The sequence below is a fragment of the Lates calcarifer genome, linkage group LG7_2, assembly GCF_001640805.2.
Source record: "Lates calcarifer isolate ASB-BC8 linkage group LG7_2, TLL_Latcal_v3, whole genome shotgun sequence".
Taxonomy (NCBI): Eukaryota; Metazoa; Chordata; class Actinopteri; family Centropomidae; genus Lates; species Lates calcarifer.
Window position 1 is genome coordinate 2478778 of NC_066854.1, and position 25459 is coordinate 2504236.

At 41.6% G+C, this 25459-nt stretch overlaps 1 protein-coding gene across 4 annotated transcripts in view; it reads right to left on the reverse strand.

Annotated features, from left to right (window-relative positions):
* The window catches only part of LOC108873063 (plakophilin-4), a 39109-nt gene that overhangs the window by 2133 nt on the left and 11517 nt on the right, over nucleotides 1-25459 (reverse strand). The window contains exons 3-22 of one of the 4 annotated variants that reach the window (XR_001959338.2): nucleotides 23612-23724; nucleotides 21794-21828; nucleotides 21021-21140; nucleotides 19050-19204; nucleotides 16990-17455; nucleotides 11490-11660; nucleotides 10497-10698; nucleotides 9940-10072; nucleotides 8316-8529; nucleotides 6598-6781; nucleotides 4721-4838; nucleotides 4167-4361; nucleotides 3852-4025; nucleotides 3545-3695; nucleotides 2577-2769; nucleotides 2402-2486; nucleotides 2142-2259; nucleotides 1899-2030; nucleotides 1713-1786; nucleotides 1343-1618 (exon numbers count right to left, since the gene is read on the reverse strand). Coding sequence is in view for 3 of the 4 variants with exons in the window: in XM_018661125.2 (XP_018516641.1) it covers nucleotides 1361-1618; nucleotides 1713-1786; nucleotides 1899-2030; nucleotides 2142-2259; nucleotides 2402-2486; nucleotides 2577-2769; nucleotides 3545-3695; nucleotides 3852-4025; nucleotides 4167-4361; nucleotides 4721-4838; nucleotides 6598-6781; nucleotides 8316-8529; nucleotides 9940-10072; nucleotides 10497-10698; nucleotides 11490-11660; nucleotides 16990-17455; nucleotides 19050-19204; nucleotides 21021-21140; nucleotides 21794-21828; nucleotides 23612-23724 (3291 nt within the window). In the remaining variant the exon portion in view is untranslated. Of the gene's footprint in view, nucleotides 1-8; nucleotides 1619-1712; nucleotides 1787-1898; nucleotides 2031-2141; nucleotides 2260-2401; nucleotides 2487-2576; nucleotides 2770-3544; nucleotides 3696-3851; nucleotides 4026-4166; nucleotides 4362-4720; nucleotides 4839-6597; nucleotides 6782-8315; nucleotides 8530-9939; nucleotides 10073-10496; nucleotides 10699-11489; nucleotides 11661-16989; nucleotides 17456-19049; nucleotides 19205-21020; nucleotides 21141-21793; nucleotides 21829-23611; nucleotides 23725-25459 lie in introns of those variants that run through there. The other 3 variants (XM_018661127.2, XM_018661128.2, XM_018661125.2) reach the window with 3 other exon arrangements.

Genomic DNA, 25459 nt, shown 5'->3' on the forward strand with positions numbered 1-25459 from the left:
CTTCCAGATATCGTCATGATATAATCTTTAATCCCTATACATATATTTCCCTCTGTAACATTGCACATGATCATCATCATCGGTTTTGGACAGAACAGACAGATGGGGTATTTTGGTCAGGTCACAAGTAAATTAATAAAAATAATCAATAAATAATAGAAAAATCTTCTCCACACAATCACATATAAAGTTCTACATATTGAATACAACAATGTAACAGGACGGTTAAACCATTGTATCTGTACAAATAGATTTTCACATGTTTTTGTCACATATTTCACATACTTTATGATATACTGCACTTTTGGCCAACATTACAGAAAAGCAAAGGGTTACCGGTGTAACCCTGATTTCTGTGAGTCTTTAAAGGTTCCTAAGGGTGAGGATGCTCATCAGTTAAGCTTCTCTTCTCCAAACCTTGGTCAAATAATATTTAAAAATAATTTTGAGAGTGACTTTTATCCTGTTTGGATAAAAACAGTAGTGGTTTTATTTACTGCAGCAAGTGCCAAGAATTACTGGTAAATAGTATTTGGCCCAGGTCTGATCTTTTTTCTTTCTTTTTTTTTCTTTTTTTTTTTACAGAATCCTCAGCCTCAATAACTTCTTTTTCTCTCGCATTCAAGATGATGCTGGCAGACGATATTTATGTTATAAAGCCAACACACTGCACACTTTTACTGCAGAGAAAAATGAAATCAGTTGACGGTAACAAACACTCTGGTAAACGACAAAGTTAGGGCTGGGTTTTCTCAAACAGCATCTTTTGACTATGTCCATCTTTGTGCTGCTCAGTTACAGTGGAAAAGATGCAAAGTCCATGTTCATAACAATGCAGACATAGCTGAAATCTAACATCAAAGGAAATTAGACTAACTTTAGATTCTTGCCTCTTATCTGAGAAACGTCTCCACTTCACTCCCCTGGTTTTCACACACTTGCAACCTCTGCAGGGTCATGTACGGTCACACATGGGTTGTTAGGCCACCTGGCAGTCATTTCAGAATCATGTTAAAGAGAAGTTTTAAAGAGAAGAGAAGCTTTAAACTTGAGATCTCCAATTTTTTTCTAACAGAATATTTTTTTAGTGTGGAAAAAAAGGCCAATAATAAAGGAGTAGTTCGTATTTATCTGCATTATTGAGCACATGTTCTAACTTAGTCAAAAGCTGCACGTAGCAAACCAAGCCCTGGTCATTCAGTACAGTGTCAACACAGAATGTGCACACATTCACATGCATCCTCAGCCTTTCACACAACCATACAACGCACTCACCCACGTGCACTCCCCACACACAAACACCCACGGAAACAGATGGCCAAAACTGCGAAGCTTGACCTACACGGTGTCCATTTTGTATCTACACCCAGGAGTCAGGGGAGCCGGTGAACTTGTTCGCCCTGTTTGAAGGCCTCCGTGTGGTGGAGTAGAAGTCCACGTAGTTGGTGTTGGCTTTGAATCGGAGCGACTGGTTGGCGTAGCCTTCGGGGGAGGACGGGGTCAGGTGGACCGGTTCGTCCTCGTACTGCTCCTCTCCGTAGCCTTGTGGGGACGACAGGTACATTCTGTAGCTGTTGTAGTTCTTCCTGTCGGGTTCGTCATAAAATGGCTCTGGGTGCTGGGAGAGAAACAAAGAAGTGAATCACTGACCAGGAAATGATGATTACACTGACGGCCTGGTCAGATCAGCATTTAAAGAAAAACGTTCTTACCTGGGACCTTCTCAAATCCTCTCCTGACTGGGAAGAATATGTCCCAATGAAATATGGGGTTTTCTTCTCAGACCCTGAGGTGAAGCAGCACAGACAGGAGATGAGGGGGTTAGACAGAAACACCAGTGGCTCATTCACAGATCTCTGAGGCATGACAGCAGAAAGTATAAGCTACTCGATACAAACCTGTGTACTGCCGTTTGTGTAAACTGTTGTCTCCATAATAGGTGTCGAGTTGCATAGATGACTGCGCCCTCTGATAGTTTGAACTGTGTCCTCTTATCCCGAGCATCGCTGGTGAGGATGTTGCACTACCACCTGAGTAAAAACAACACAAACAACATTTGGAAAACGTTGTGATTTTCCTAATGGTCTGCTAAGAGAGATCTGCTTTAGACGTAATACCATCTCACTCGCTGGATCTCTCACCTGATTGGATGACGGGGGACATCTGCAGAGGACTGGTGGGCAGGGTCGGCTGCGAACGGTAGCGATCTCGCTCCAGAGTGGAGACGGGGGTGATGAAGTGGGTGTAGTTCCATCCATCCTGCACAAAGACATCAGTTCAGTAAGATATAGGACGAAATGAACTTCATGAGGTTGTCTTTGGTTGTGAGTGTGGTTTGTTGTGTGTGCATGTGCCTGTGGTTGGTAATAGTGGTAGACCATTTATGTCTGCAGGTGCTGACCTGTTTGTAGAGGCTCCTCAGCTCCCTGTACTGCCACAGTGTGTTCAACACCTGAGCTGCTGCCTTCACAACCTTCATGGAATACCTACATAAAAGAAGTTGATCACAGGTAAAACACTGCTGCTGTCTCATCTCATAACCAAAAACAGGAACAAGTTTTCCTGCTGTTTCGTACCCTTTCCCTCGTCCTTTGCTGATGTCCACCAGCTTCTCGATGCCCCCACTGTCAGCTAAAGCTTTGGCGTTCTCCATGTTGCGGCTGGTGACCTCGTGCAGCGTGCAGCAGACCGACGCCACCGTGTCGTCCGACAGCACTGACGGGCTGCTGCCTGGCAGTCGATTCACCAGATCCCGCATGGCGTACTTTCCTGCAGGAGGAGACGCAGAATGCACTAACTGTGGACTGACAGAAATAACTGAACCGCAGCTTTACACTGTAAAAAGTGTGAGAAAATAACAGTTTTTTTTTGGAAAGGTGCATCCTACAGATTCTCCACATCTCTGGCATGAGGAGTAGGTGTGTGAAACTGCAGGCCTCCACTTTCTGGGACTGCTGCCCTGTGCACCTGTGGTTTCTTTTTAGGCAAACAATGATATTTTATATTTATATTGCTGGGTTAATGTAGGAGTGCAAACGCCCCGAGGTATTGTCTTTTTTAATAATTGTGATAAACTGGGTCTGCCATTACTTTTATTGTAGGTTAATAACAGGTAGAGCTCAGTGGGTTTTTAGGTTTTTCTCTGCAAACAGTTGCCTGCTGCGACTGAAAATGATGTTATGAGGGTGGTGAGAGTGAACCAGAACAGTAAAGTTGTGGTCCAAATAAACAATGAGCTGCAGATCCAGGTAATAATTCTCTGTGGGACTGTTGTGGCCTCTTCATTGAAGCCCCTGTGTCTGAGTTCTGAGTTTTGAAATACACTGTAAATGTTGGATTGTGTTGTCCACAGGGGGGCGATGTGTGGCCATTCTGTCAAAATTGAGTCTGATTGATATGAATGGACTTGGGTCATACTGTGGTCTAATATAAAAAACCTGTTCTGAACAAGCTGTTGATGTTCCTGACTGAAGTGTGAAGATGATCTTTCCACAGCCGAGCTGGGATCAATCTGTTGACTGTGTGTGTGTGTGTGTGTTTGGACCTATCAGCTCCTTGTTGCGGCTGTCCAGCGCCATGTTGCGGAGAGCTGTGGCGACGGAGCAGACGACTCGGTCGTTGTCCATCCTCAGCAGCTCCACCAGGATGGGCAGACCTTTCTCCTTACGCACTGCCGCTCGGATGTAGGCAGAGAACTGCACACACACATACACACACAAATGGAGTCTTAAAGGCCCAGAAAAAAACACTGTTTTCCAATCAGAATTAATAAATACAATAAATGATATGATAGATGTGAACACACAAGAAATGTACAGTGTTATGTTGGGTAAAAAATAGAGGAGTTCTACCTTCCAGTTTCCAGCAGAGAGGTTTTGCAGTGACCCGGCAGCACCCTCCAGCGTGGCGGGGTTGGAGCTTTCAGCCAGCAGGTTGAGGTACGGCTTCACCACCATCGGGTGCCACAGCAGCTCCGCTCCTCTCAGAGGCTGAGAGAAACCTGGGATCTGCCCGACGTCGTCCCACTGCACAAAACACAACAAGCAGATACTAGCTAATCAGCAGCTGTCGTCCTCCACAGAGAGACCAGCATTGCTCTTTCCAAACTGACCTTGAAGTCTTCTTAAGTCTTCTTTTAGGAATCCCCACCCTCTGTGTGTTCATACCTTTTCGTCGGGCCAGCCGCCACGCTTCCTGCCACGCCTCCTCTTGCCCCAGCAGAGGTAGTCCAGCTCCTTGGCTGGAAAGGAGAAGCCCAGCAGGGTGTCCAGCTCCTGGTTGCTGAGGAGACGAGAGGAGGGCATCTCCACCTCCAGCCGGTACGACAGGTTCCTCAGGGTGCAGACGCTGTTCTCCACGATCTGAGGAGGAATATAAAAGTCTTATCATCACTGCAACCAGTGCATTGACGTTTGAGCCTGAAGGTGGCACTAGAGGAAAGGAAATAGAGTCAATATGATCAGTAGGGTTGAACATAAGGTTGAATTCTGCTTCACATGAGGCTCCACACTCGACCTAACACCTTCTAACAGTAGTAATTGTTCCCATATTAGAATTATTATTTACAGGTGAACACTGTTCACATCATGGAGACTTGTTACATTTATTACATAGAGGTAAGAATGTGACTGTGTTAGATTTAGGTTAAGGTGAGGGTAAAGTCTCCAAGGAATAAACTGTAATGAAAACAGATGTGTTTCAGTGTGTGTTTTTGCAGCACCTTGCTGTCGTAGTCGGAGGTGTTGACGCAGGCTTTGAGGACGTGGAGCAGCGAGTCGACCAGACCTTCACAGCAACGCAGCTGACTCCTCGCCTCCTCCCCTGCTGAGCTCAGGTTCCTCACACACACACACACACACACACACACACACACACAGAGCCACACATGAATTGAGACTTGAGGTGCAGTGTGTGGATTCCCCCACAGGGTGGCTTAAAACCTGCCTGGATACAGTAAAGGAGGGAGCTGATCCTCCAATAGGAACCTTCAGCTCCTGCTAATGGAGAGCTGACATGAGAGGACTGCACAACAGCACAGAGCTCCCACAATGCATTTCTATACCATCAATCTACAGCCCCAGTCGATCTGAGTGCAGAGAAATGCCGGGGGCTTCTGTGTACAGAGCTGGTGTTCAGAGTCACTCAGAGCTGCCCTATCAGAGGAAACAGACGCTCACAGTCACGATGAAAAATGTGTAATAATGTTAAAATTTGATTTTGTTTGAGTGGTTCAAATTAAAGTTTAGCATTTTCAGTTTGAGACCCACTTCAGGAAACACACCTGGAACTGGTCCGGATTGGCTCCTGACACTAAAGAGCGATGGCACTCATACAGCATTCAGCTGGGGAGTCTCCACTCAGCAGGTTTGATTCATTTGCTTTAGAGGAACTGTGGGCCAATCAGAGTCCAATATTGTTGTCAAATTCACTTAGCAGAGGCTGTTTCAAGCTCCACTCAGCACATTTTTTTCTTTTTCTTTTTTTCAAAGCTGCAACATTACATTCCAACCACTTGACTTATTGTGTTTCCTCAATAAATTAAAATCTAGTCTCAGGTGTGGTTTCACCTCCACCCCAGAAAGACTAATGCTACATTAGCATCATACAAGATTATGAGATATGTCAGACAAAAGAAAATTAATTACCAGCTATTTTAATATTTAACCTACTGTTTCAGCCACTCCAAACAGAAATGTCAAACATTTAGCTTGTTAAACACGAGAGGTTTCGGACTGAGAGACAAATTAAATTTTTTATTATTCCTGCTACTGTGGAGCCCAGAGTGCAATTTTTAAATGCAACTTTAATCTAACCACAGTTATTTACAGTACAAAACACCACGAAGATCTGTGTTCTTATCTTGAGCTCTACTGAAGTGAAGAGTCATATGGGATTAAAAAAGCTACTATTTCAAATAACATCTTTTAAATTGAGCCATAATCTGCGCAACTTTAAGTTTAGTTTTTGTCCTGTCAGTTATATTTTGGTAGAAGTGAGCTCACACTAAAACATGCACATAATAAATCTGAACCTTCATCCTGAGCTTTGGTGTTTAAGAAACACAGATGACTTTACTGGTATTTGCATCTGCAGACCAGAGTGGTCAAATGCATACTGAGGACTTCATGCCTGCATAAAATCTCCATTACAGAGTCTCTCATTGATGGATTATACGACTGTGATTATGTGCTGTGGTTTTCCAGAATCATTAAGATGAAAAGCAGACAGAAAAACAGCAGCGTGGATGGCCAATAAATCCAAAAGTCATCCTTGCGTTTCAAAATGAGAATCGATTTAATGAGCTAAAGGCACGCCTGCTAACTCAACAGGGTTGGGAGGCAAAACACTTTTTATTGAGAAATGAGAACGGATTTATGTGGTTTTGGGACAGATCTGACTGTAAAGAGCTGTTAAATGTGGGAGGGCGGTGATTAATATGTATAACTACACTCATCAGAGCTTATTATTTACTCTGATGAATAACCAGAATAACGGCAGTATTGATAGTTGGAGAGTTTCCTTTCTAAAATGTAATATATTTATTTTGAAAAAGAAAAAATACCACACTCATCGGGGAGGGGTGCGTTTGATTCTCACCTCAGACAGCCGGTGGTGTTGCGCAGCAGCAGGGAGGACTGGAACTTGACTTTGTGTTCATCGCGGTGTGAGGTGCTGCTCCAGCCTGAGTGGGGGATGACGACCGTGTTGGTCAGTGTGGTCAGAGCGTCGCGGATGATGGTCATCTTCACCGCGTCGCACGAGGAGAGGTTCCACAGGACGCCTGCCGGTGGAGGGAAACAATACAGAAGGTTAAAGTATCAGAAATGTCACCGTCCAGCTGCTCTGGAAACATGTTGATTTGTTCTCTGGCGATGACAAGATTGATATCAGTCTCTTAGCTTAGCATAAAGACTGTTGTCTTTATTTGATGTGTTCTGTCTTTCTTATGCTCCTCTTTACCATTTTCCTCTTCCTGTGAAGCACCTCATAAATTCTGTGTGAATAAAGTCTGCTTGTCTGCTTATATACAGTATAATAGTACAAAGATTTGACAATGAAGGCAGAATAAAACTCCAAAGACAAAATTTCCCAGAAGCCTCCAACACTGGCACATATTTTTAGTGTGGGTGTGAGTCAAACAATAACAGTGTTAGAGCTGTGCTCCACCCTGGGAGCTGCAATGTACAAAATCTCAGTCATCAGTTAAATCACAAAGTGTTGAGGTGATAATTATGGGACATTTGCAGCGAGGTGGGAAAACAACAGGAAGAGGCTTGTTGCTGTTGCCAAAAAGAAAACTGTTATCAGATGCTTTTTATTTGTCCTTTATCTTTTAAAATGGGTAAAAACAAAGTGTTGTGTTGTTATGCAGTGTGCTTTATGTAAGGATGTGCTGGATCAAGATTAGACATTTTTAGATGAAAAGAAAGAGAGAGGACATGATGCAGAATTCACCAAACAAAGAAGTGCAGCTTTAATAGTCAAAATCCTGACCTGAGCTGTAAAAATAGAAACTTTCCCACAGCTTTATAACAGAATGAGGCCTCTCTTCTCTGCTTTTCTTGAGAATCTGAGCAGTCTCGCAGCTTCATATCTCCTGGTATTAAACAGTATGTGTGGTGTGGCTGCAGAGCTGTCAGCGGCATCCTGTTTCCAAAGCACATTATCTTAGCATCTGTCCCGAGGACTGTGCCGAGATCTGTTCTGTCAACACTGCGCGCTGAGTGTTTAAGCCGCCGCCGCTCTCACCTCCCACAGAACAGCCGATACACAGATTAATACACTGCCAGCCAGTCAGACGGCGACACAGACCGACGCCCAGCCAGCGAGTCGGCAGGCTGGCCAGGCAGCCGACAAACCTCGCTAGCAGGCAAACACCCACGCGAATCACAGCGGGATTTTAATGTGTCACGTTTCGCATTTGGAAACTGTTTTTGTCAATGTGGATGCTGCTTTCACCTGAATTTACCCCTTCAGGAATAAAAAAGATGGATCTGAGATGAGAGAAAATGATCCTGCGCATGTTTTATGGACGTCTGCTGCCACTGTGTTGAGTTTCTCTGTCTCTGTCTCTCTTCAAACACTGGCACTGAGAAGATCAGAGTTACCAAATGCTGAACAATAGTTACTTTTACTGAAATTACTGTTCAACTCATTTTCAACTTCCTTTGAAAATGGGCGGAGAAAAAGGAGAAGGCGGAAGTGTGTAAGAGGAAACACAATGCTTCCCAGTGGACCAATCACAGTTGTTGAGGTTTGTGCTTTGTTACAAGAAAACTCCACAGAGCACCTTTAATAAACCTGACTACACGTACCAGTGACCAGCTCACGAACTTCGTTGTCGGTTGTTTTCCTGAGGAGGCGTAGCAGGGCCGGCACGCCGCCGCAATTCCTCAGCGCAACCTTGTTGTTGTCCGTGGCCTTGCCGTAAACCAGGTTCCTCAGGGCCCCGCAGGCGCTCTTCTGAACCTCTGAGACCTTGTGATCTAGCAGGTCTACCAGGTGCTGGATCCCACCCAGGTGACACACCTGCAGAGCAGGAACCAATCACAGAGACAGATTAACTTCAAGTCAAAGTTGTCCAATTAAGCATTAACGTTTGGGATCCTGAAAGGAGCTCTGAATCAGTTTGTCTTTTCTGAACAGCTGCTGCTGTCTGAAGACAGGTTGACACACAAAGCAAAGAGCTCTCCCTCCTTCAATTTCAGATCACAGAGAAGAAATGAAAGAAATGCATTTCCCCTGCAGTCAGAGTGAGGTTTGGATTTATGTCTTTCACATTCAGAGGGATAAGTGTCACTGTCACAAATTATATGTTGACTCTAATGCTTTCAATTCACAGGAGGTCACCTTCAGTGCACTGTTCACCGTTTGATGTTTATTAGTCACATTTCTTTTATTTCTCACAGTACTCCTGTCAATCAGCTTTATTTTCCCTTTTTTATTGTTTGTTCAATTGCTCCCTTTTTATTCATTTTTCTACTTATTTCTAATCTTTATTGATCTGTTTTTTTATTTTACATTTTTGTTATTTCTCCAATTTTGTTTGCATTCTTGTTATAACTATTATTGCAAATTTATAAACTTGACTAAACTGTTTCTTTATTAAAAATAATTAATATTAAATCAGGTGCACTAATTTCATGTAGCAGTGATTTTCTGAAATATTTCAATATGAAACCTGGACAGAAACACGCAGAGCATTGCTGTAGCATGTTCAAAACTTTTCGAGTGCCATCTCTAAATAAGCGCGTCTCAGGAGAGCAGCAGACGCTCCCTGTTTCCTTCTCATTCTGTCTTCAAACCAGCACTGAAAACACTGGTTTCTGGCTAAATGAGCAGGCGTGTGTCCAGGCTGCTCCAAAGGCTAATTAAAAGCTCATCACCAAACAAACCAAACGGCACTAAAATGATTCTCGTGTGAAGCTGCACCATTGTGTTGGAGTTATTTATTGCACGGGAAGCAGAGCAAAGAGGGAGCACGCAGCGTTTCAGTGTGTCGGAGCGCCGGCACATTTGGCACCAACGTTACTTAAAGTTTTGTTAGAGCAGATGGCGATTTGGCTCAGAGTTTGGCAGCAAGGATTTCAAAAAGTCAAGTTTCAAACTCTGTATGCAGAGAATACACTCTTAGAGACAGCAACAGGAGATATCTGAGGCAGAGTAAGTGATCAGCTCTTCATCAATCAATCAAGTTAATCAGAAGATGAGTCAAATGTTTTTCAGCAAAAAAATCAAGTTTTATGTTTGAGCAAGGCTGTTATCTAAAAAACCTTCTTATAGCTTTTAATTGTCTTTATTTGTTGGATTATTTATTTTTAATGTATTAGTTTTTTATTCTTTCTGTGGCAGCACCTTCCTCCACCTGAGGAGTGAGTCACGACTGACGTCCATCTTATTTTTACCCAGACAGCTGCCCAGCGCCTCCCGTCATCTTACCTCCACCTTGACCCTGTTGTCTCCATAGCACAGGTGCTGCAGGTAGGCGGCTGCATTGGCCTGGACGGAGGGGAAGTGATGCTGCAGCATGTGGATGACCTCCGGCAGCTCGGGGTCACGCCAAGCAAACTCCCTGAGGAGAGGCGAACAGGAAACATTCAGCAGGGGTCGTTCACTCCCCAAGACTTCAACCTGAAATCATTTCTTTTTCACTTTGTGTCATTTTGCAGCTTTAACTACTGGTTGACAGCATTGTTAATGCTGAAAGATATCAGCACACAAATCACTGTCAGGGTTAGAGATAATCTGAAATGTCTGATGCTGCTGCCAAAACAATATCAGAGTTTTTGTACAGATATTTTTAGCCATGCCAGCAGCACGTCTCTAAGGATGGTAATGTCCAGACTGTGTGCGTGTACATAACAAACTGCAAAGTGCAGTGGATCAACTTTGCTTATAGCTGTGCAAAACATTATCTCACTTTGTTTCATCTTATCTTAACAGAACTCTATTCCACCTCTGGGATGAACTGGGACACTGGCTGTGTGTGTGAGTACCTGGGGTCCTTGTGTATGCTCTCGATGGACGGGGTGCGTGTAGCGACCCGGTCCACCAGTCCCGAGTGCCGGTGGGAGTAGACGGGTTCACCGGAGACCCTGTAGGAGTCGACGTACAGAGCTGCAGAGCTCAGCCCGTAGCTGCTTCTTTGGTACGGCAGCGTGCCGCAATGGCTTGTGGTCCGAGGGAGAGTCCCCATACCTGAGGAAATGAAATCACAACATGACTTTGCAAATATTTAATCCATGCAAAAGCAGCATCGAGACTGGAGGCAGTTTATATCAATCTAGAAGGTCAAAATAGATGCAAGGTCACATAAAAGAGAAAGTATTATCATGTTATATAAGTGGTTAAACACGCAGTAGTAGTTTAAAAGCAGCAAGCTCTCTCACAGGCCAAACCTGTTTAAATCTTGACTAAACGAAACCAAAATGGCTCCTTAGATCCTCCTCTATCAAACTCCTCAGAGCTTTCAGCTCGAAATCATTCTGCAAAGGCTTCAATTAAGAAGCAGCAGAGTACATGAAAGGTTTCAGCCTAATTAAGTTCTGACCTCAGGGAGCGATAATAACAACAGTTCCTGTGCCTGTAAACCGTGATTTCCGCCACAGATTTTAGAGAAATAATCTTCTAAGCAGATGTGAAGCTGAGCCCAGCTTCTCAACCTGGGGACCGGGGCTCCTGAGGGGGTCGCTGCTGTGAGAAATTGGGTTGCTTGTGTAACTCTGTGTGATGATAATAAAACAGCTAAAACTCATGTGAGGGAATCTGCACAGCCATTTGAAATGCTTTGGAAGCTCGCTGCTACTATTTCTGATTTTACTATTTGTTTTTGCTACATCAACATTCTCAAAATAACTTCTCACCGGAGCAGAACTATTTGCGTCATAAAATGAAAAGTCAACAATTTCAAGGAGTTAATACCCACATGAAATCATAATAGTTGCATGTATTCTGACATAAATGATTGAACATTTGTGTGGGTGCTGTACCTGTGTTTGTCCTGTAGAGGGAGCCCTGGGGGTCGTGGGTGGGGCTGTGGTACAGGGGGCTGTGGAAGGAGCGTTCATCAAAAACGGGCGTCATGTGGCAGTCTGGAGACAACGCTGCCCTCAGCTCTGGATCTATCTGCCCCGCATGACTGGCGTAGGAGCTGTGGAGCCCTGCAGGTACAAACATAAATATTTACACTGCGCCGTCTCAAAATAAAATGGAAGGAAATGTCATAGCCTTTAATTAATAATACAGAAAATGTTTTTTATACTTTTATAACGGCAGTATAAAAGTTTTAACCCAATGACCACGTTTGTCTGGAGGATTGGTGATAACGTGCCTTATCAACAGAATGACCAAATAATAATTCACTAAGTGTGTAGAATGAGAAGAAAGCTGCGTCACATCAGGAAGTACTGAGTAAAGCTTCTTTCTGCTTGTCGTGGTTATACATAAATCATATGCACATCTCATTATCTGGGCCACATGCTTGTCATCAGTAGGTGAGGCCATGCAAATCAAGATTGTGCCAAGCGCTGTATTTCATAACGCCGACTTAGCTTATACAGTAAAATGCATGAGGACCCTGGTCATTCAGAATCTGCTGCAGGCGCCGTCATCAGCAAGTCAAACAAGCAGAGCAGAGGGTTTTTCCATCCTCCAATCTCAGAGCAGATCAGTTCAAAGAGCGCTCCAATTATAAAGAGGCTTTAGGGCACGAGGGGGGCAGCCTCAGTGGATCAGTCTAACAGCTGAAGCACACAATTTGCACTTAGAGCTGGTGATGATGGAGCTATTTGCTTCTGCATTTCTCTTCTCTTGATTTACATAATTTTTTTAGTGAACAAGGCGGAAACTCTGGTCTCTTATCGCCAAGAACACTCCTTTGGAAGAAAATAAAAATGTGCTCTTGTTGTGACACAATCTTGCTGAATCTGGACCTCAGTGTTTTTCTCAAGGGCTCTTCAACAGTGAAGGACACAAACCAAAACTGTGACCGTTGAGTTAAACGGTGCTTCAGCCGCCAAATGCTTGAAATGTGCCAAATGAAAGAGATTCATGTTTGCTTTCGCACACTGGGATGACTGTTTTTAAAATCTATTTTAACCCATCAAATACTTTTAGCTATCTTAATTGCTTACTATCCATTATTTTTTGCTATGTATTTCAACCATTTATCCATTAACATTACCTTTAAGCTAGCCAACATTTTTTTTTTTTTGATGAAGCAAATCATGATTTTTCAAATTGTCCTAATCCACAATCTCTCCACATACCAACTCCACATTTTGGCTGCTCACCAGGTTTCACTACCTAAACTACGAGTGCCACTGATCAGTAATAGTCTAATCTTGTATATCCATCTATTGCTGATCTCCCTCATGTAATCTGGGATTATGTTGGATCTGTGGGATAACTGGGAATAAGGACTTAGGCGACGTATTAGGCCACTTAGCAGCGCTGCAGGATGAAAATCACTCAGCTAGAGAATAGGAGGCATTTTATTTAGTTCACTGACTCTGCCTCCCACTCATACACACACAACCAATCCTTCTACCATCATCTTTTCACACATGCACAAACACAACACAAAAGGTGCACAAATGCATATGCACCATCATTGACATCCACACAAACACGCCTAATGCACACACACTGTTTGCAGAGAAACACATTTGAAAATGGACTAAAATTAAAGCAGTTGCACAGTGATGGCAGCATAATAAAGCCTTCCAGTGCTGTCAGCTGATAATCACATGCTGATGCTCCACAGGGCTTTGTGATAGAAACGCCCCTATATGGGTCAGTGGGAGCGGCTTAGTAAAGTGACAGAGGGCAGGACGGAGGAATAAATCTGTGTCGCTGCAGCATCAGCAGCACTTCTACGACTGTAAATCCTCCACCAGCTACAGCAGCATGTAGACAGAAAGTTGATGACCAGTTAATAAGAGAGGACGAGCTGCAGCAGATTTTATCTTTTTACTGTTTCTGATATTCATTTGGAGACTAAAGGTCTTATATTTCAACATTAGCAAGACCCTGATGACAATGTTCAACACATCCAGTTCAAAGCTAGTGTGTAAGTTTCTTTTTGGTTTGAAATTTGCTCTGAACAGTCCTCAAAAGCGTCTGTAAGCCAGGCTCACTGAGCAGGCTGGCAGCAGCACAGAAATAATCCCCTCTCAAGTTTCTCAGCCATCCTCAGCCGTCTTAACCAATCAGCAAAGCACAGAGTCAAAGGTTTGATCTGCAGGGATGTCATCATCATCATTCTTGGAAAATCATTATCATGCACTTCAGGTTTATCATTGTTGCTACCTTGCTAGAACTTATAGTTGGGGACTGAAGTGATTTATTGATTGACAGATGAAGTGATTAAACTGTTTCTGTCGTTTATTGATCTTTGATTTATTTATTTTTGAGGACAGACCAGCAAATAAATAAATGTTCTTGCCAGACAGCCAATGAACAGAACTTTATTCTATATTATGTTATTTTTATTTGTTGGTGTGCCATGTGTTTGGTTTGAGTTGGGTTTAATGATATCATGTTATATTTTGTATATAAGACATTAGTTGTTTATCATGCACATATTTCATTTGGACGTTGTTGCCAAGGAAACTACTAATGTGGATCCACTGAACTCATATATTTATTGCTTTTCTCTGTTTTATATCATTATAAATTGAATATTTTTATCTTTAGAGACAAAACAAGACATTTGAAACCTTCACCTCCTTGAGCTCTGAGAGCTTTTCATTGGCACTCTTGACTTTTTTAATCATTATTAATATCATTTGTAATAATTTATGAACAACTGATGAATAAAAACATAAACTGAAACATTCATAAATGATGAAAATAAACATAGCTGCAGTCCTAAAGGATAGACCTGCAGTCTGTCCATACCTGAACTGGTTGACACAGGGTACAGTACAGTATTAACACTGCAGCCCTGCTGCTTCTCAGCTCGTTAAGTGAAGTGAATTCACCTGGAGCCTCAGGAATCAGTCAGGTCCTCGTTAGATAATGAGCTGAGCTGCAGTCATTCAGGACCAGAGCTCTGTCCCAGCTGCAGACTCGACATACAGTATTTATTCTGATACATTTGAGTGTGGTGTACTGGACATTCACACTGAAGCTAAAGTATTAATTGAAAAAATAATAAATAACAACAACTAAATCATTTACAAGTTTTCAAAACCAAAATGACTGATAGTATCCTCTCATATTTTGCATTTGTAACATTCTTATTCTACTTTAAATGTTTATTGATGTAGTTGCCAATGAACTTTAATTTACAAGACAAAATATTGTACATTAATAACACTGCATTGTTCTTATCACTGCTTATAGCTATATTCAAAAAGTGCAACATTTTATTGTATGTTTATAAACTGCTTAAATAGAGGTAGTTGAAGTAAAGTCGGCTACTTAGCACACTGGAGCTTATTAATAAAACATTACTGTGTCTATCTGCTGTGTGGAAAGTAATTAAGATCTGAGTTTGAGTATAGAGTCATGATTCAGCTGCATTAAATATTTCTAGAGGAGACTCTTCTCATGCTGCGTAAGACTGTTTCTTTTGTTTGCTTTATATTAAGACCAATAGATACTAACATGGTTCCTTCCCTCAGCTGTCTTTGCTTCACTGCCTAAGAGAGAGAAATCCTAGTGGAAACACTTTACCACTGTGCTCCACTGTACTGTGCTCATTCATACTGTAGATGTGTGTTCTTTTATACGTCACTGTGATCTTTTCTCTGGCTTGTTTTCTCTTTACACTGCTGCACATCAATCACAAGCACCAACATGATTAAAATTAAATCTGCGCTCAAAACATCCACCTGCTACAAGTGAAATCCTCCCCCTCAAAGATTACATTCCTTATTTTTCATACTGGCATGCATCAAATAAAATTTTATCAAACAGCAGCAGCATTATCTGCCAGTGCAGGAAGATAATTCGACTAAAAACTCCATGAAATGAGCTCCCTAAGCCTGGATACGAGATAAAATCACCTGCCGAGCTTGCAGTTTGCCTGAAAGTTATTTTGTTCAACATGCAGCTTTATTTAATGATTCTCACTGCTTCACAAAGATACAGGGAACTCTGCAGAGTTCCTGCTCAGTAAAAATGTTGTGTGCTACAATATTAAATCAGCGCTGCTCAGTCAACTTTTCCCCGAACAAAGGAAAGGTTATTAAATCAACAGAGGAAATGGTGTCGGGGCTGTGGAGCGTGGCTTTGTTTATTTACAAGAAGGTTTGCTGAAAACATATTCACACACACACATACACACAAGCTCAGTTACACACAATCAGATCCTCTTTTACTGCAGTGCCCAAAGTTGCTCCAGGAAAACTTAACGTGAGTTTTTCGGGCCCAGATTCTGACCTGGTTGGATTTGACCTGACAACCCTCCAGGACACAAACTGACCTCTCTAACCGTTAATATTCTGACTGATTCAAAAGCTGCAGCGCTGAAAGACTGCACCTTTCACTCAGTATGCATTCATGAATGTGTGTAATATAATATCAAGCCACCATTACAAGGAAGCTGACTGTGAAGATCCCAGAGGTCCTCTTCTCACACAATTTACACCCGAGATAAACTGCTCATTATATCATCTTCCTCAGCTCTAACTGAACAATGTAGATATTTATGCACATATATTCTCACATGGAAGTTTAATGCAGCTGTGACTGGTTTATTATGCCATTGAATTTAATATGTCATGTCTCTCCCTACAGGCACTATAACTGAACTAAAATAAAGAACAAGCTAATGATTTTAGGCTCTATATTATCATGTAATGTTGGATTCAATAAGGATTCTGTATTAACTCAATCTAATCATGAGCCACTGCAATATTAAACGAGCTGGAACACTTTAAAAAACTGGATTTGTGCTATTAAAAGAAACCTAATATAACCTGGCCTTTTCATTGTAAACTGGAGAGCAGGGATTCTCAACCTGCGGGTCTACACCCCGTCAGCGGGTCAAGATAAATCGTTAGGGTTTAGAAATTAGAATTTAATATTTTAGACCTATCAGTAACATTTGCTTTTTGTGAAACAGCTGCTGGGTAGTTGTCAGTCAGAGCTTCAACAGCAATAACAATGGATAACTATGATATTATTGACATATTTCAGCTATGAAAACTACAGTAATGTCTACATTTCTGCTCTGATTAGGCAGCTAATGTGCATCTAGGCCAGTGGTTTGAAATCTTCTTAAAATCACTGCACACCCCCTTTTCTGTCTGAGCCAGAAGACACGTTGTGTTATTATGACAAGTGGCAACCATTTACAACAGAATCAATGATACATTATGTTTGGAAATGGAGACTCCATTATTCTAGACTTCAACGACATTAAAATATTATATTACTGTTTTCTAATCACATGTGTTTTTGTGCAGTGTCAGTGGACTGATGTCTGAAGTGATCACACCTTTACTAACAGCATGGTATTTACTTGGATGTCAGACTGACCTATGAGGCTGTCGGGGCGGGGCAGTGCGCTCCTCTGGTACAGGCCATATGGATCAGCTCCGTAGGCCAGCGGCTGGCTCTGCCTGGGCAGTGTGGAGCCGTAGTGCTGCGGCACCGCCGTCATCCCCGAACGCAGCGGTGACCCCGTCAAACCCCTCCCCTCCACCAGAGAGAGGGTGGAGCCCAGCCGCCCACCTCCTCCTCCTCCTAACCCAACTCCCCCACCACCCAGAGCCTGTGTGCCGCCGGTCGGCGAGGTCGGTGACGGGCAGGAGGGCGGCATGGTGGTGCCGGGGAACACGGCCGCTAGAGGTTTGGGCTCAGAGAGGATGGGTGAGTCGTAGGTGCTGCCTTGGGATGTCCGCAGGGAGATGCGGGAGGGAGAGACAGTGCCGGCGGTGCCGCAGCCAGGAGACTGGCTCCTGGAGGGGAGAGAGGCCATCCTCCGTAACACCCGGCTAGAGGCCTGAGAAGAGGATGGAAAATTACAGCTTCCAGATTCTGTAAATGTGACATTTAATACCTGTGTGATAATGAGGCATCTGTTTTTATTACAGCTTCCTAATATGCCCTTTTATTTCCACAGGTCATTATGCTTTTGGAAATACCATTAAATATATAATATACACACAATTAAGCATGTGTTTAATGTCTAGTAAAGAGCCTGGAAGCCCAGTCTTATGACTATGCAGTAAACATAAAAGAAAGATCAATTATAAATGGGACTTTAGAGAATAAGAGTTGAACACAACTGCACAACAATTTAAGGAAAAGATGTACCTCTATTTTAAGGGGTGTATTAAAGATTTTAAATATAAATGTTTACCAAATCTGCATATCAGTGTTATCTATTTGAGCAACTAACATTAGCTATAAAAATAAGCAAGATATCATCAGGTGTATACTTATACTTATTTTGAGACATCAGCCAAGCACTTATTGCTCTAAACTTTGTAAAATGAAATATCTAAAAGGTCCTTCAATGTCATCATTAAATGACATTTCATGACATTTTACTCATTTTTAATTAGCATTCACATGATTCCATGTGTTCTCTAGGCCCAAAACGACAAAAATGTCAAGTATAATATTCATAACACTGTTGACAGTTAATCACTTCAACACTTCTGTTTTCTGAATAAATACCTGAAAAATGAACATTAGAGTGTGCACACTGCTCTGCTTCCATTTGCAAATATACTTGCCAATTACTGGTGACGTGACACTCAGACGCAGGATGCTTCATCATGTCTGATGACGGGCATCATTATCTTTTTCATTTGTCTAAGTAACTGAATGTGCGTGCCTTTGAATAAATGTCTAAATTCATTATACTGTAGGCTGAGCTCTGCAAGTAGTAAATATATTCCATTTCAGGGAAGATGTGACAGAATATTTCATATTTATGGGGACAAACATTTACTTTTTCCTCCTTATTACCAAATGTAAAATGTCCCTCAATTACAGACTCAGCCAACTGGATGCCGATCTGTGCCGCCTTAATCCATCGGAGCCTTGAACGCCTCGAAGGAAAATTAAGAGCCGAGACATGTAAGCCCATCCAGCGGGGCTGCTCGGTTTGGAATAAATCAAGGGAAAATTCAAATGGGCTCACCATTATCTGTCATTCCTGCCTCTACTGTTGTGCAAAGAGCGTATAATTATTAGCCACAACTACAGGAGCTGATTGTGTTTGAGTCTGAACAATTTTCAGGTAAGACTCAATTTGATTGGAAGGGTTTAGATGATCTTCTTCATCATTCATGACAGCAATTATTAGCCCCGACAAGCTGTCATTACTCTGGGGATGAAGATTATTGTTGTTCATGGCAAAAAAACACCCAAATATTTCAGGTGACACCAAAAATTATTCTGAAAAAAGTCACATGTGGGGAAGTATAATGTGACTTTTCATTTTAGAAAACAGTCTCACCACAAGGTCTAGAGAAGCAGCAAAGTAGCAAAAACTTACAAATAGCAGCTTTAAAAAGACAAACAACAGATAAACAAACAGTATCTCTGACAAAAAAAAGGAACCAAAACAACTAGATCAGGCCTACCTGCCCAGAAGCTTGACCCTCAGCTCTTGGGCTTCTCGATATCGAGGCCCGGGGCTCTGAACGCACCACATTCTGGTTGCTGTAATAACTAATGCTGCTGTCCTGGTAGCCGCTGTCTGAATATGAAGTCATCTGAGCTGAGTGACCTCCTGAGCCTAAGAGGAAAGAAAGATAAGAGGGTGAGGAAATGCTACATACTTTACAAACATTATTACCGCCCAGTGCCTCTTGTGAATGTTGAAGCAGTTTGAGATGTGATCAAACTGATCAGTGCAACCACCATCTCATCAGTCAGTGGTTTAATGATTTGCATAGTATCTCACTTGGTTTTCAACTTGTTAAAAGCCATTATGCATATAAATACATATGCATGGGTATCTGCATAAAGCCTTTATGCTGTTCCTGGAATAATCTGCAAATACTGCAGCTTCAGTAATGTTGGCCTACTTTCTCCTATAGGATAAGGAGGAAGAAGCGGGTGTGCGGGATATTTTTATGCTCTCAGACCACTCCAAGTGTAAGGAATATAAATAAGACCAAAGGAAAATTTGTTTTTAACATTTCAAACAGCTACTGGGGAATTACATGTTCACTAATGATGTTGACATTTCTTGTAATAAGAGGGAAGTCCATCGGTCTTTGCAAAAAAATCAACCTATGTGAAAATCAGTTGCATCTTTTTCTGTAATATGCTCTGAGAAATGTTCTAAAAGATAAAAACAGAAAAGTCCCCTGCACACATAAGAATTCACAGCTGCTCCGGCTGCATCCACGCTCCGCTCTATCAGCCTCCCATCTTTTGTGGTTTAACACACAGCTTTGAGGAAGCTTGATGGACCGAAATGTCAACCGCTCCAGTGAAGATGCCTAATGTCCAACAGCGACAGGCTGTGGTTGTGCTGCAGAGCTCCCAGGTGTGAAAATATGGGAAAACTCTTTCGACAAGATGGTTAAAAATAAAGAATTATATCCAGACAGCAGAGAGGAGATAGAATTTATGTTTTGGGTGATTTAAACTGATCGGAGTAGGTGGTCGGTACATCATCTTTTCAAAATACCACCATGTTTTTACTTTTATATAGAATTCATTACATAAATCAGAGCAACTGCCTGGAAAAACATACATCAGCCTCCTACTGTGGTGTTAATTACAAGTGGGACCGGTGGGATTTGTTATGGAGGCTCAGATTTCTCCCACAAGGCATCACAAATTGTAAAACTGTGTTGATGTGGGAGGCAACCATGGCAGCAAATTGACCAACAATATCTTTCTTTTTCTCACAGTTGGATTTTTGTATGTGTTGAAATATCTGACATAAACTTACAGATAAGTACATCCCATGAAAAGACCAAAACCAACAATGAATCAATTCTACTAACAAGTAAAAAAGCCTGTCATGTTACTCTGTGCTGTACAACTTCAGTTTGAGCCAAAAACTATTAAAAACACATCACTGAGCCTCACTGTGCACTGGGTGACATGTTCATTCATTACCATGAACACACACAATGTAGTTTATTTTGACTGAGTTCCACACATGCCATCCTGCTGCCCCAAATGCTCACTAGAGCACCAAATGTGAATTAATCCACTACTGAAAATAGTCCCCAACAAATATGCTATTTCCTCCTATTTGAATAATGCTTGTTAAAAACTACAGTGCCCAGCTGTTTTGGTATGGTCATGGTAACTCTTGTCCAGGTCCAAGTAAACTCACAAAACATGGGTGTTAAAGGCACTGAGAACATATTTCCTTAATCAGTTCCTCACTTTCAGACACGGGCTCCTACATTAACACACAATTTCACAACGTGAAAACACTTTTGGTTATTTCACACCACAGATTTCTGTACGTGTTTTTCCACTGGTTTGTAGTGGGTGTGGCTCTTTCTTTTTCTCCAGATTGTACATTAGGAACCATAACCTTCAGTCATTTTGTTCAGACCGTGTGGTGTGTACATTTAACAGACCCTCACTGTCATGCAGGGAGGCGCGGTCCGGTTCAGGCAGGTAGAGTCCCTCCTCCGCCTCCAGGTGGCGACCAGACGCCTCCATGACTCCGCCCTGCGACTCTCCGCCTGCCGAAGCATCTGACATATGGTTAAAAACATACAGCAAGTCCTGGAGGGACTGTTAGATGAACATTTATGTGTAAATAAAGATGCTGACAGGCTGAAAAAGTGACACAATCCCTACAAAATCTAACAAAGTCTGCATGAAATCAGTTAAATAGCATCACCTTTGCAGACAGGGTCCTCTTAATATAAGAAATGAAACATGTTGATTCTTTGACACTAAAGAATACAGCATTTCATAACAGTGCTTTTGTTTTATTGGAAAGCTGGCAGTGAAGAATAGGTCAGGAAACAGAGGAGAGGGATCTGTGACAGAATGGTAAATTCAAAGCCCATATGTGCTGGTGGAAACGTTGTTTTGTTTTGCCTTGCCTGACCGATCGGTGCTGCAGTCTGGCAATTTTCAGCTAAGTTAAAATGACTTTCTACATCTGGAAAAAGCTTTCTTAAGTGCTGAAATTGTATGGATTTTATCTTATTTCAAGCACTCTACAGAGCTTTACTCGAGATATTTGCTTTCACAGGACCCTTTGCTTACAGTACAAGATGGTAACAGTATATTATCAATTTCAGCTTTGAAGCCTCAAGCAGTAACCCCTCAGCAAACTAATCGTTTCAAAAATAGTTTTTTAGAATAACACATGAAGGTTTAAAAGAGGAAATCATACCTGCAGATCTCCATGCAAACGACTTCTCAGATGAGCTTCAGCAGAGGAGAGAGAAGAGGAGGAAATGGAGGAGAGGCGAGAGCAGAGAGAGAGACGTAAATCAAATCACAGTCACAGTCAAGTAGTTTATATTCAATCAGACCAGAGACAGGAAAGAAGACAGTGTTTTGAATGAAAAAGAAAATAATATATATACACATCTCTGGAACTGTTTGCCTCAAAAAAGATTCCCTCACTTTCAATCTATGAGCCACTTGAAGAGAATGAAGCCTCTGTCATTACTGTGTGAATTTCAACTGGCTTATCAAATTGACTCCAGCTGGGTATCAGACATGTTATATAACCTGAAGCATAGCATTGCACATGTTGTCTAGGCCAAGAAAACACCTGCAGCAGGAGAATCATTTCTATGGGTAACTGTGACATTATGACCAAAATCAAAGCCTTACTCGGGTAATTAGATTTTGTCATACTGATTATTAAACATATCTGATGATTTCAGGGACAATCTTGCATCTAAAACCAACATTGTTAGATACATCAGTATCAATAAAACGTACATTATCTACAGATATTAAGTCCCTCCTCATGCATACAGTGTTAGACTCGGCTGTGAACTCAGTGGCTTCTGTGGAGCTGAAGGTTTGTTTGTGTTCAGAGTGATGTATGCTGGTTGTGACACCACAATGTGACTGTCAAGTAGCTGAACAACATTCCTCATGAATACAAACATTACTATTATGTGGCTTGACAGAGGAGTCTGAGACCGAGCATGATTTACAGCCAACTGTAATCCATATAACAACAACAACAATAATTATGTTTATTATGAGTTGTTTTGTTAAAATGGACGAAACGTCAGCTGAATCTTATATGGAAATGGTCATGGAGGATTATATTTGGTCAGCAAGGAAAGTTTGGCCATGAGGCATCAAAAACAAAAATAACATAATTTCATCCACATTATTTAAAGAAAGACTTTTAACATTAACACAAGGCTGAGCACTTTCTGATTTTTTACAAAGATCACCCACATTAAATTGCAGGACATCATGTGTGTTTTAAAAATGCTGTATCACTCCTGCTGCAGCATACAAAACTGCTACTGGAAGTGAAAATTTACATGGTTGTTAAAGCATTGATTGCCCTGCATTTATATTTTTACTTAAATCAATTAATCATTAAAGTAATTTGTAAGTACTTTTCTGCCAACTAATCAATTAATCAAGTAAAGTAAATGATGTTATGATGAGAACTAACAGAATCTGGAAAATCCAAGAAATGATGAAGCCTCTTGGATGAGAGATGGAACGTCTTCCAGTATCTACAGTCAACCAAGCCCAGCCCTTGACTCAACCCTTCTTGAATAACCATGACCTGAATGACAGAGTCTTCACAGACAGAGTTTGGATAAAGAGTCTCAGACTCTCAGACACAATGGTATGAAATGCTCCTTTGCATCTGTTAGTTACTGCTGCAGGTAGCGTGCTCGAGTACAAACAAACTGTCTGATCTGTTTTTTGCACTTTTCTCCTTTTTTTGGTTTTAGAAAGGCTAGGGAAAAAAGACAGCCCTCTCTTGAACTCCCTGAATGTCAAGCATCACTCGTGGTTGCTAAGCTACAACTGGGCGATGCTTAATGAAAACATAAGGACATTTTATATTATTCTGGTAAACACTCTTCTGAGATGCAACAGTAAAGAAGAAACCAAACACATCTCTCAGTGCATCAGCAATCTAAGGTCTGTTGTTTGCAATTCAATGCAAGAAATATGTAAACGTGAAAAAGAGGATGGGGCTTCACGCCATCAAATCTACCTGCTACTGTCTCCCCCCGGCGACTCTGCTCCCAGCATGCACCTCTCCAGCTGGCTCGCCACGATCTGCCGCTCCTCCTCCAGCTCCCGAGTCAGCCGCTCAAACTGGAGCTCCTATGGCAAGACATTTACGGCAGCGATTATAGCCCGACATCCACCATGACACGGCAATTTAAGCCTCCTCTTTAAGACCTATTTGATGCCACTTAGAATTAAATGTAAAACCCATTTTGTATTCAGTCTGCATGACTTGACTGATTTCTCAGCGGCTGTGAGCTCGCTGAGGGACTGCAGCCTTTTCTAAACCTGTTAAAGTGGATTTGAGATTTAAAACACCAAAACTGTGTCCACGACCTTTTAATGGACTTCAGCTCAGATAATGTAATTACACACGTTTTAAGAATGTGATTGAGCAGAGAATGATAAAACACAGATTTCAAGGCCAAGTCTGTGGTAGAGCTGCAGCTTAGTTTCATTATTGATCGTACAATTACATTGTAGATTAATTAAGTAATAGTTTGACAGTTTTCTTTCAGAGGAGAAAAGAAAATGGCAAATATTCACATTTAAATGCAAAAACCAGAGATTTTTTTTGGCTTTCAAATCAGTTCTTTTGTGTCAATCAACTAATCAATTTATCAGCCAATTATTTCAGCTCTAGTCTTATGAAGGGCAATTTTCAAGTCAAAATGAAGCCTGAAGTCCTGATTTTTGTCTAAATTCTCAATCTACAGCGTTTATTTTGTAAACCTGCAAACAAATTACAGACCTGTCCTTGAAGAAGGAGAGTGCAGATTTCACATTTCAGTGTTTGGCATGATGCACAATAAAAAATACCCTGTTAAAGCATTGTGTATGAAATGAAAAAACTCCAACCCAGAGACAGGTTTGTTCTCAAATACTTACATAAGAGAAAAGAGAAAATATTACCTTTTTACATGACCCATATACACGCAACACTTGTTTAAATGCATCTCTGAAGCCCTAGTCTTGTGAGATCCACTCTTCATTCAATGTCATTTTAGAGTGGCCTTTAATTATGACCAGCCCACAGCACACCTGTGCAATTATCATGATGCGTAATCAGCATCTTAATATGTCACACCTGTTTTAACTTGGCAAAGCAGAAGTGTTCGGTTACACAGATTTCAACTTTTGTGGGACTATTGATGGCAGTTCAAATCAAATATGAAACACATTTCACCCATTTTTCCCAGAAATTTAAGAGTATACAGAACAGATTTAAAACTGTACATAACAACATTCAAAACCCATTAAAGCCTTGAGATAAGATAACATGATCCTCTACACTTAAAGAGTTCCAGGTCTGGCTGTGTCTCTGGCCCTGGTCTCTCTTCTCAGTCTGACAAAACAAGGGGTGAATGAGTACATGTACTGTAGGTTAATGGGAATCAGATGCTGCTTGTCAGGTCAATACTTTATGATTTAAGTGAATCACTGGTAAATGGGCCAAATGTCCTCTCATTTCCCCTGCAAACCCAACTTGTTCATGATTAAGAATTAAAAAGATTCTTTTAACTTGAGTTGTTTATACATTTCCAAAATGTGATTAGGCACAGAGACAATGTGAGACCTGTCTCAAAATGTCCATGAAATCTAGCATTAGAGTGTATTTGTGGCAATTTTCAAAACCCAAACACCAGCCAAAATAGTAAGATATGCCTATTATTAAAGGCCAGAGAGCTGGTAAGGATCCAATGCCTTGCTCAAGGATATGAAAGTGGAGCAGATGTTTGCCAACTGTGGCCGAATGGCTGGTAGTTTTGGCACTCCCTCATTTGTATTCTGTTACATAACACAGAGGCTTCCCAGCTGCTTCATAAATCTT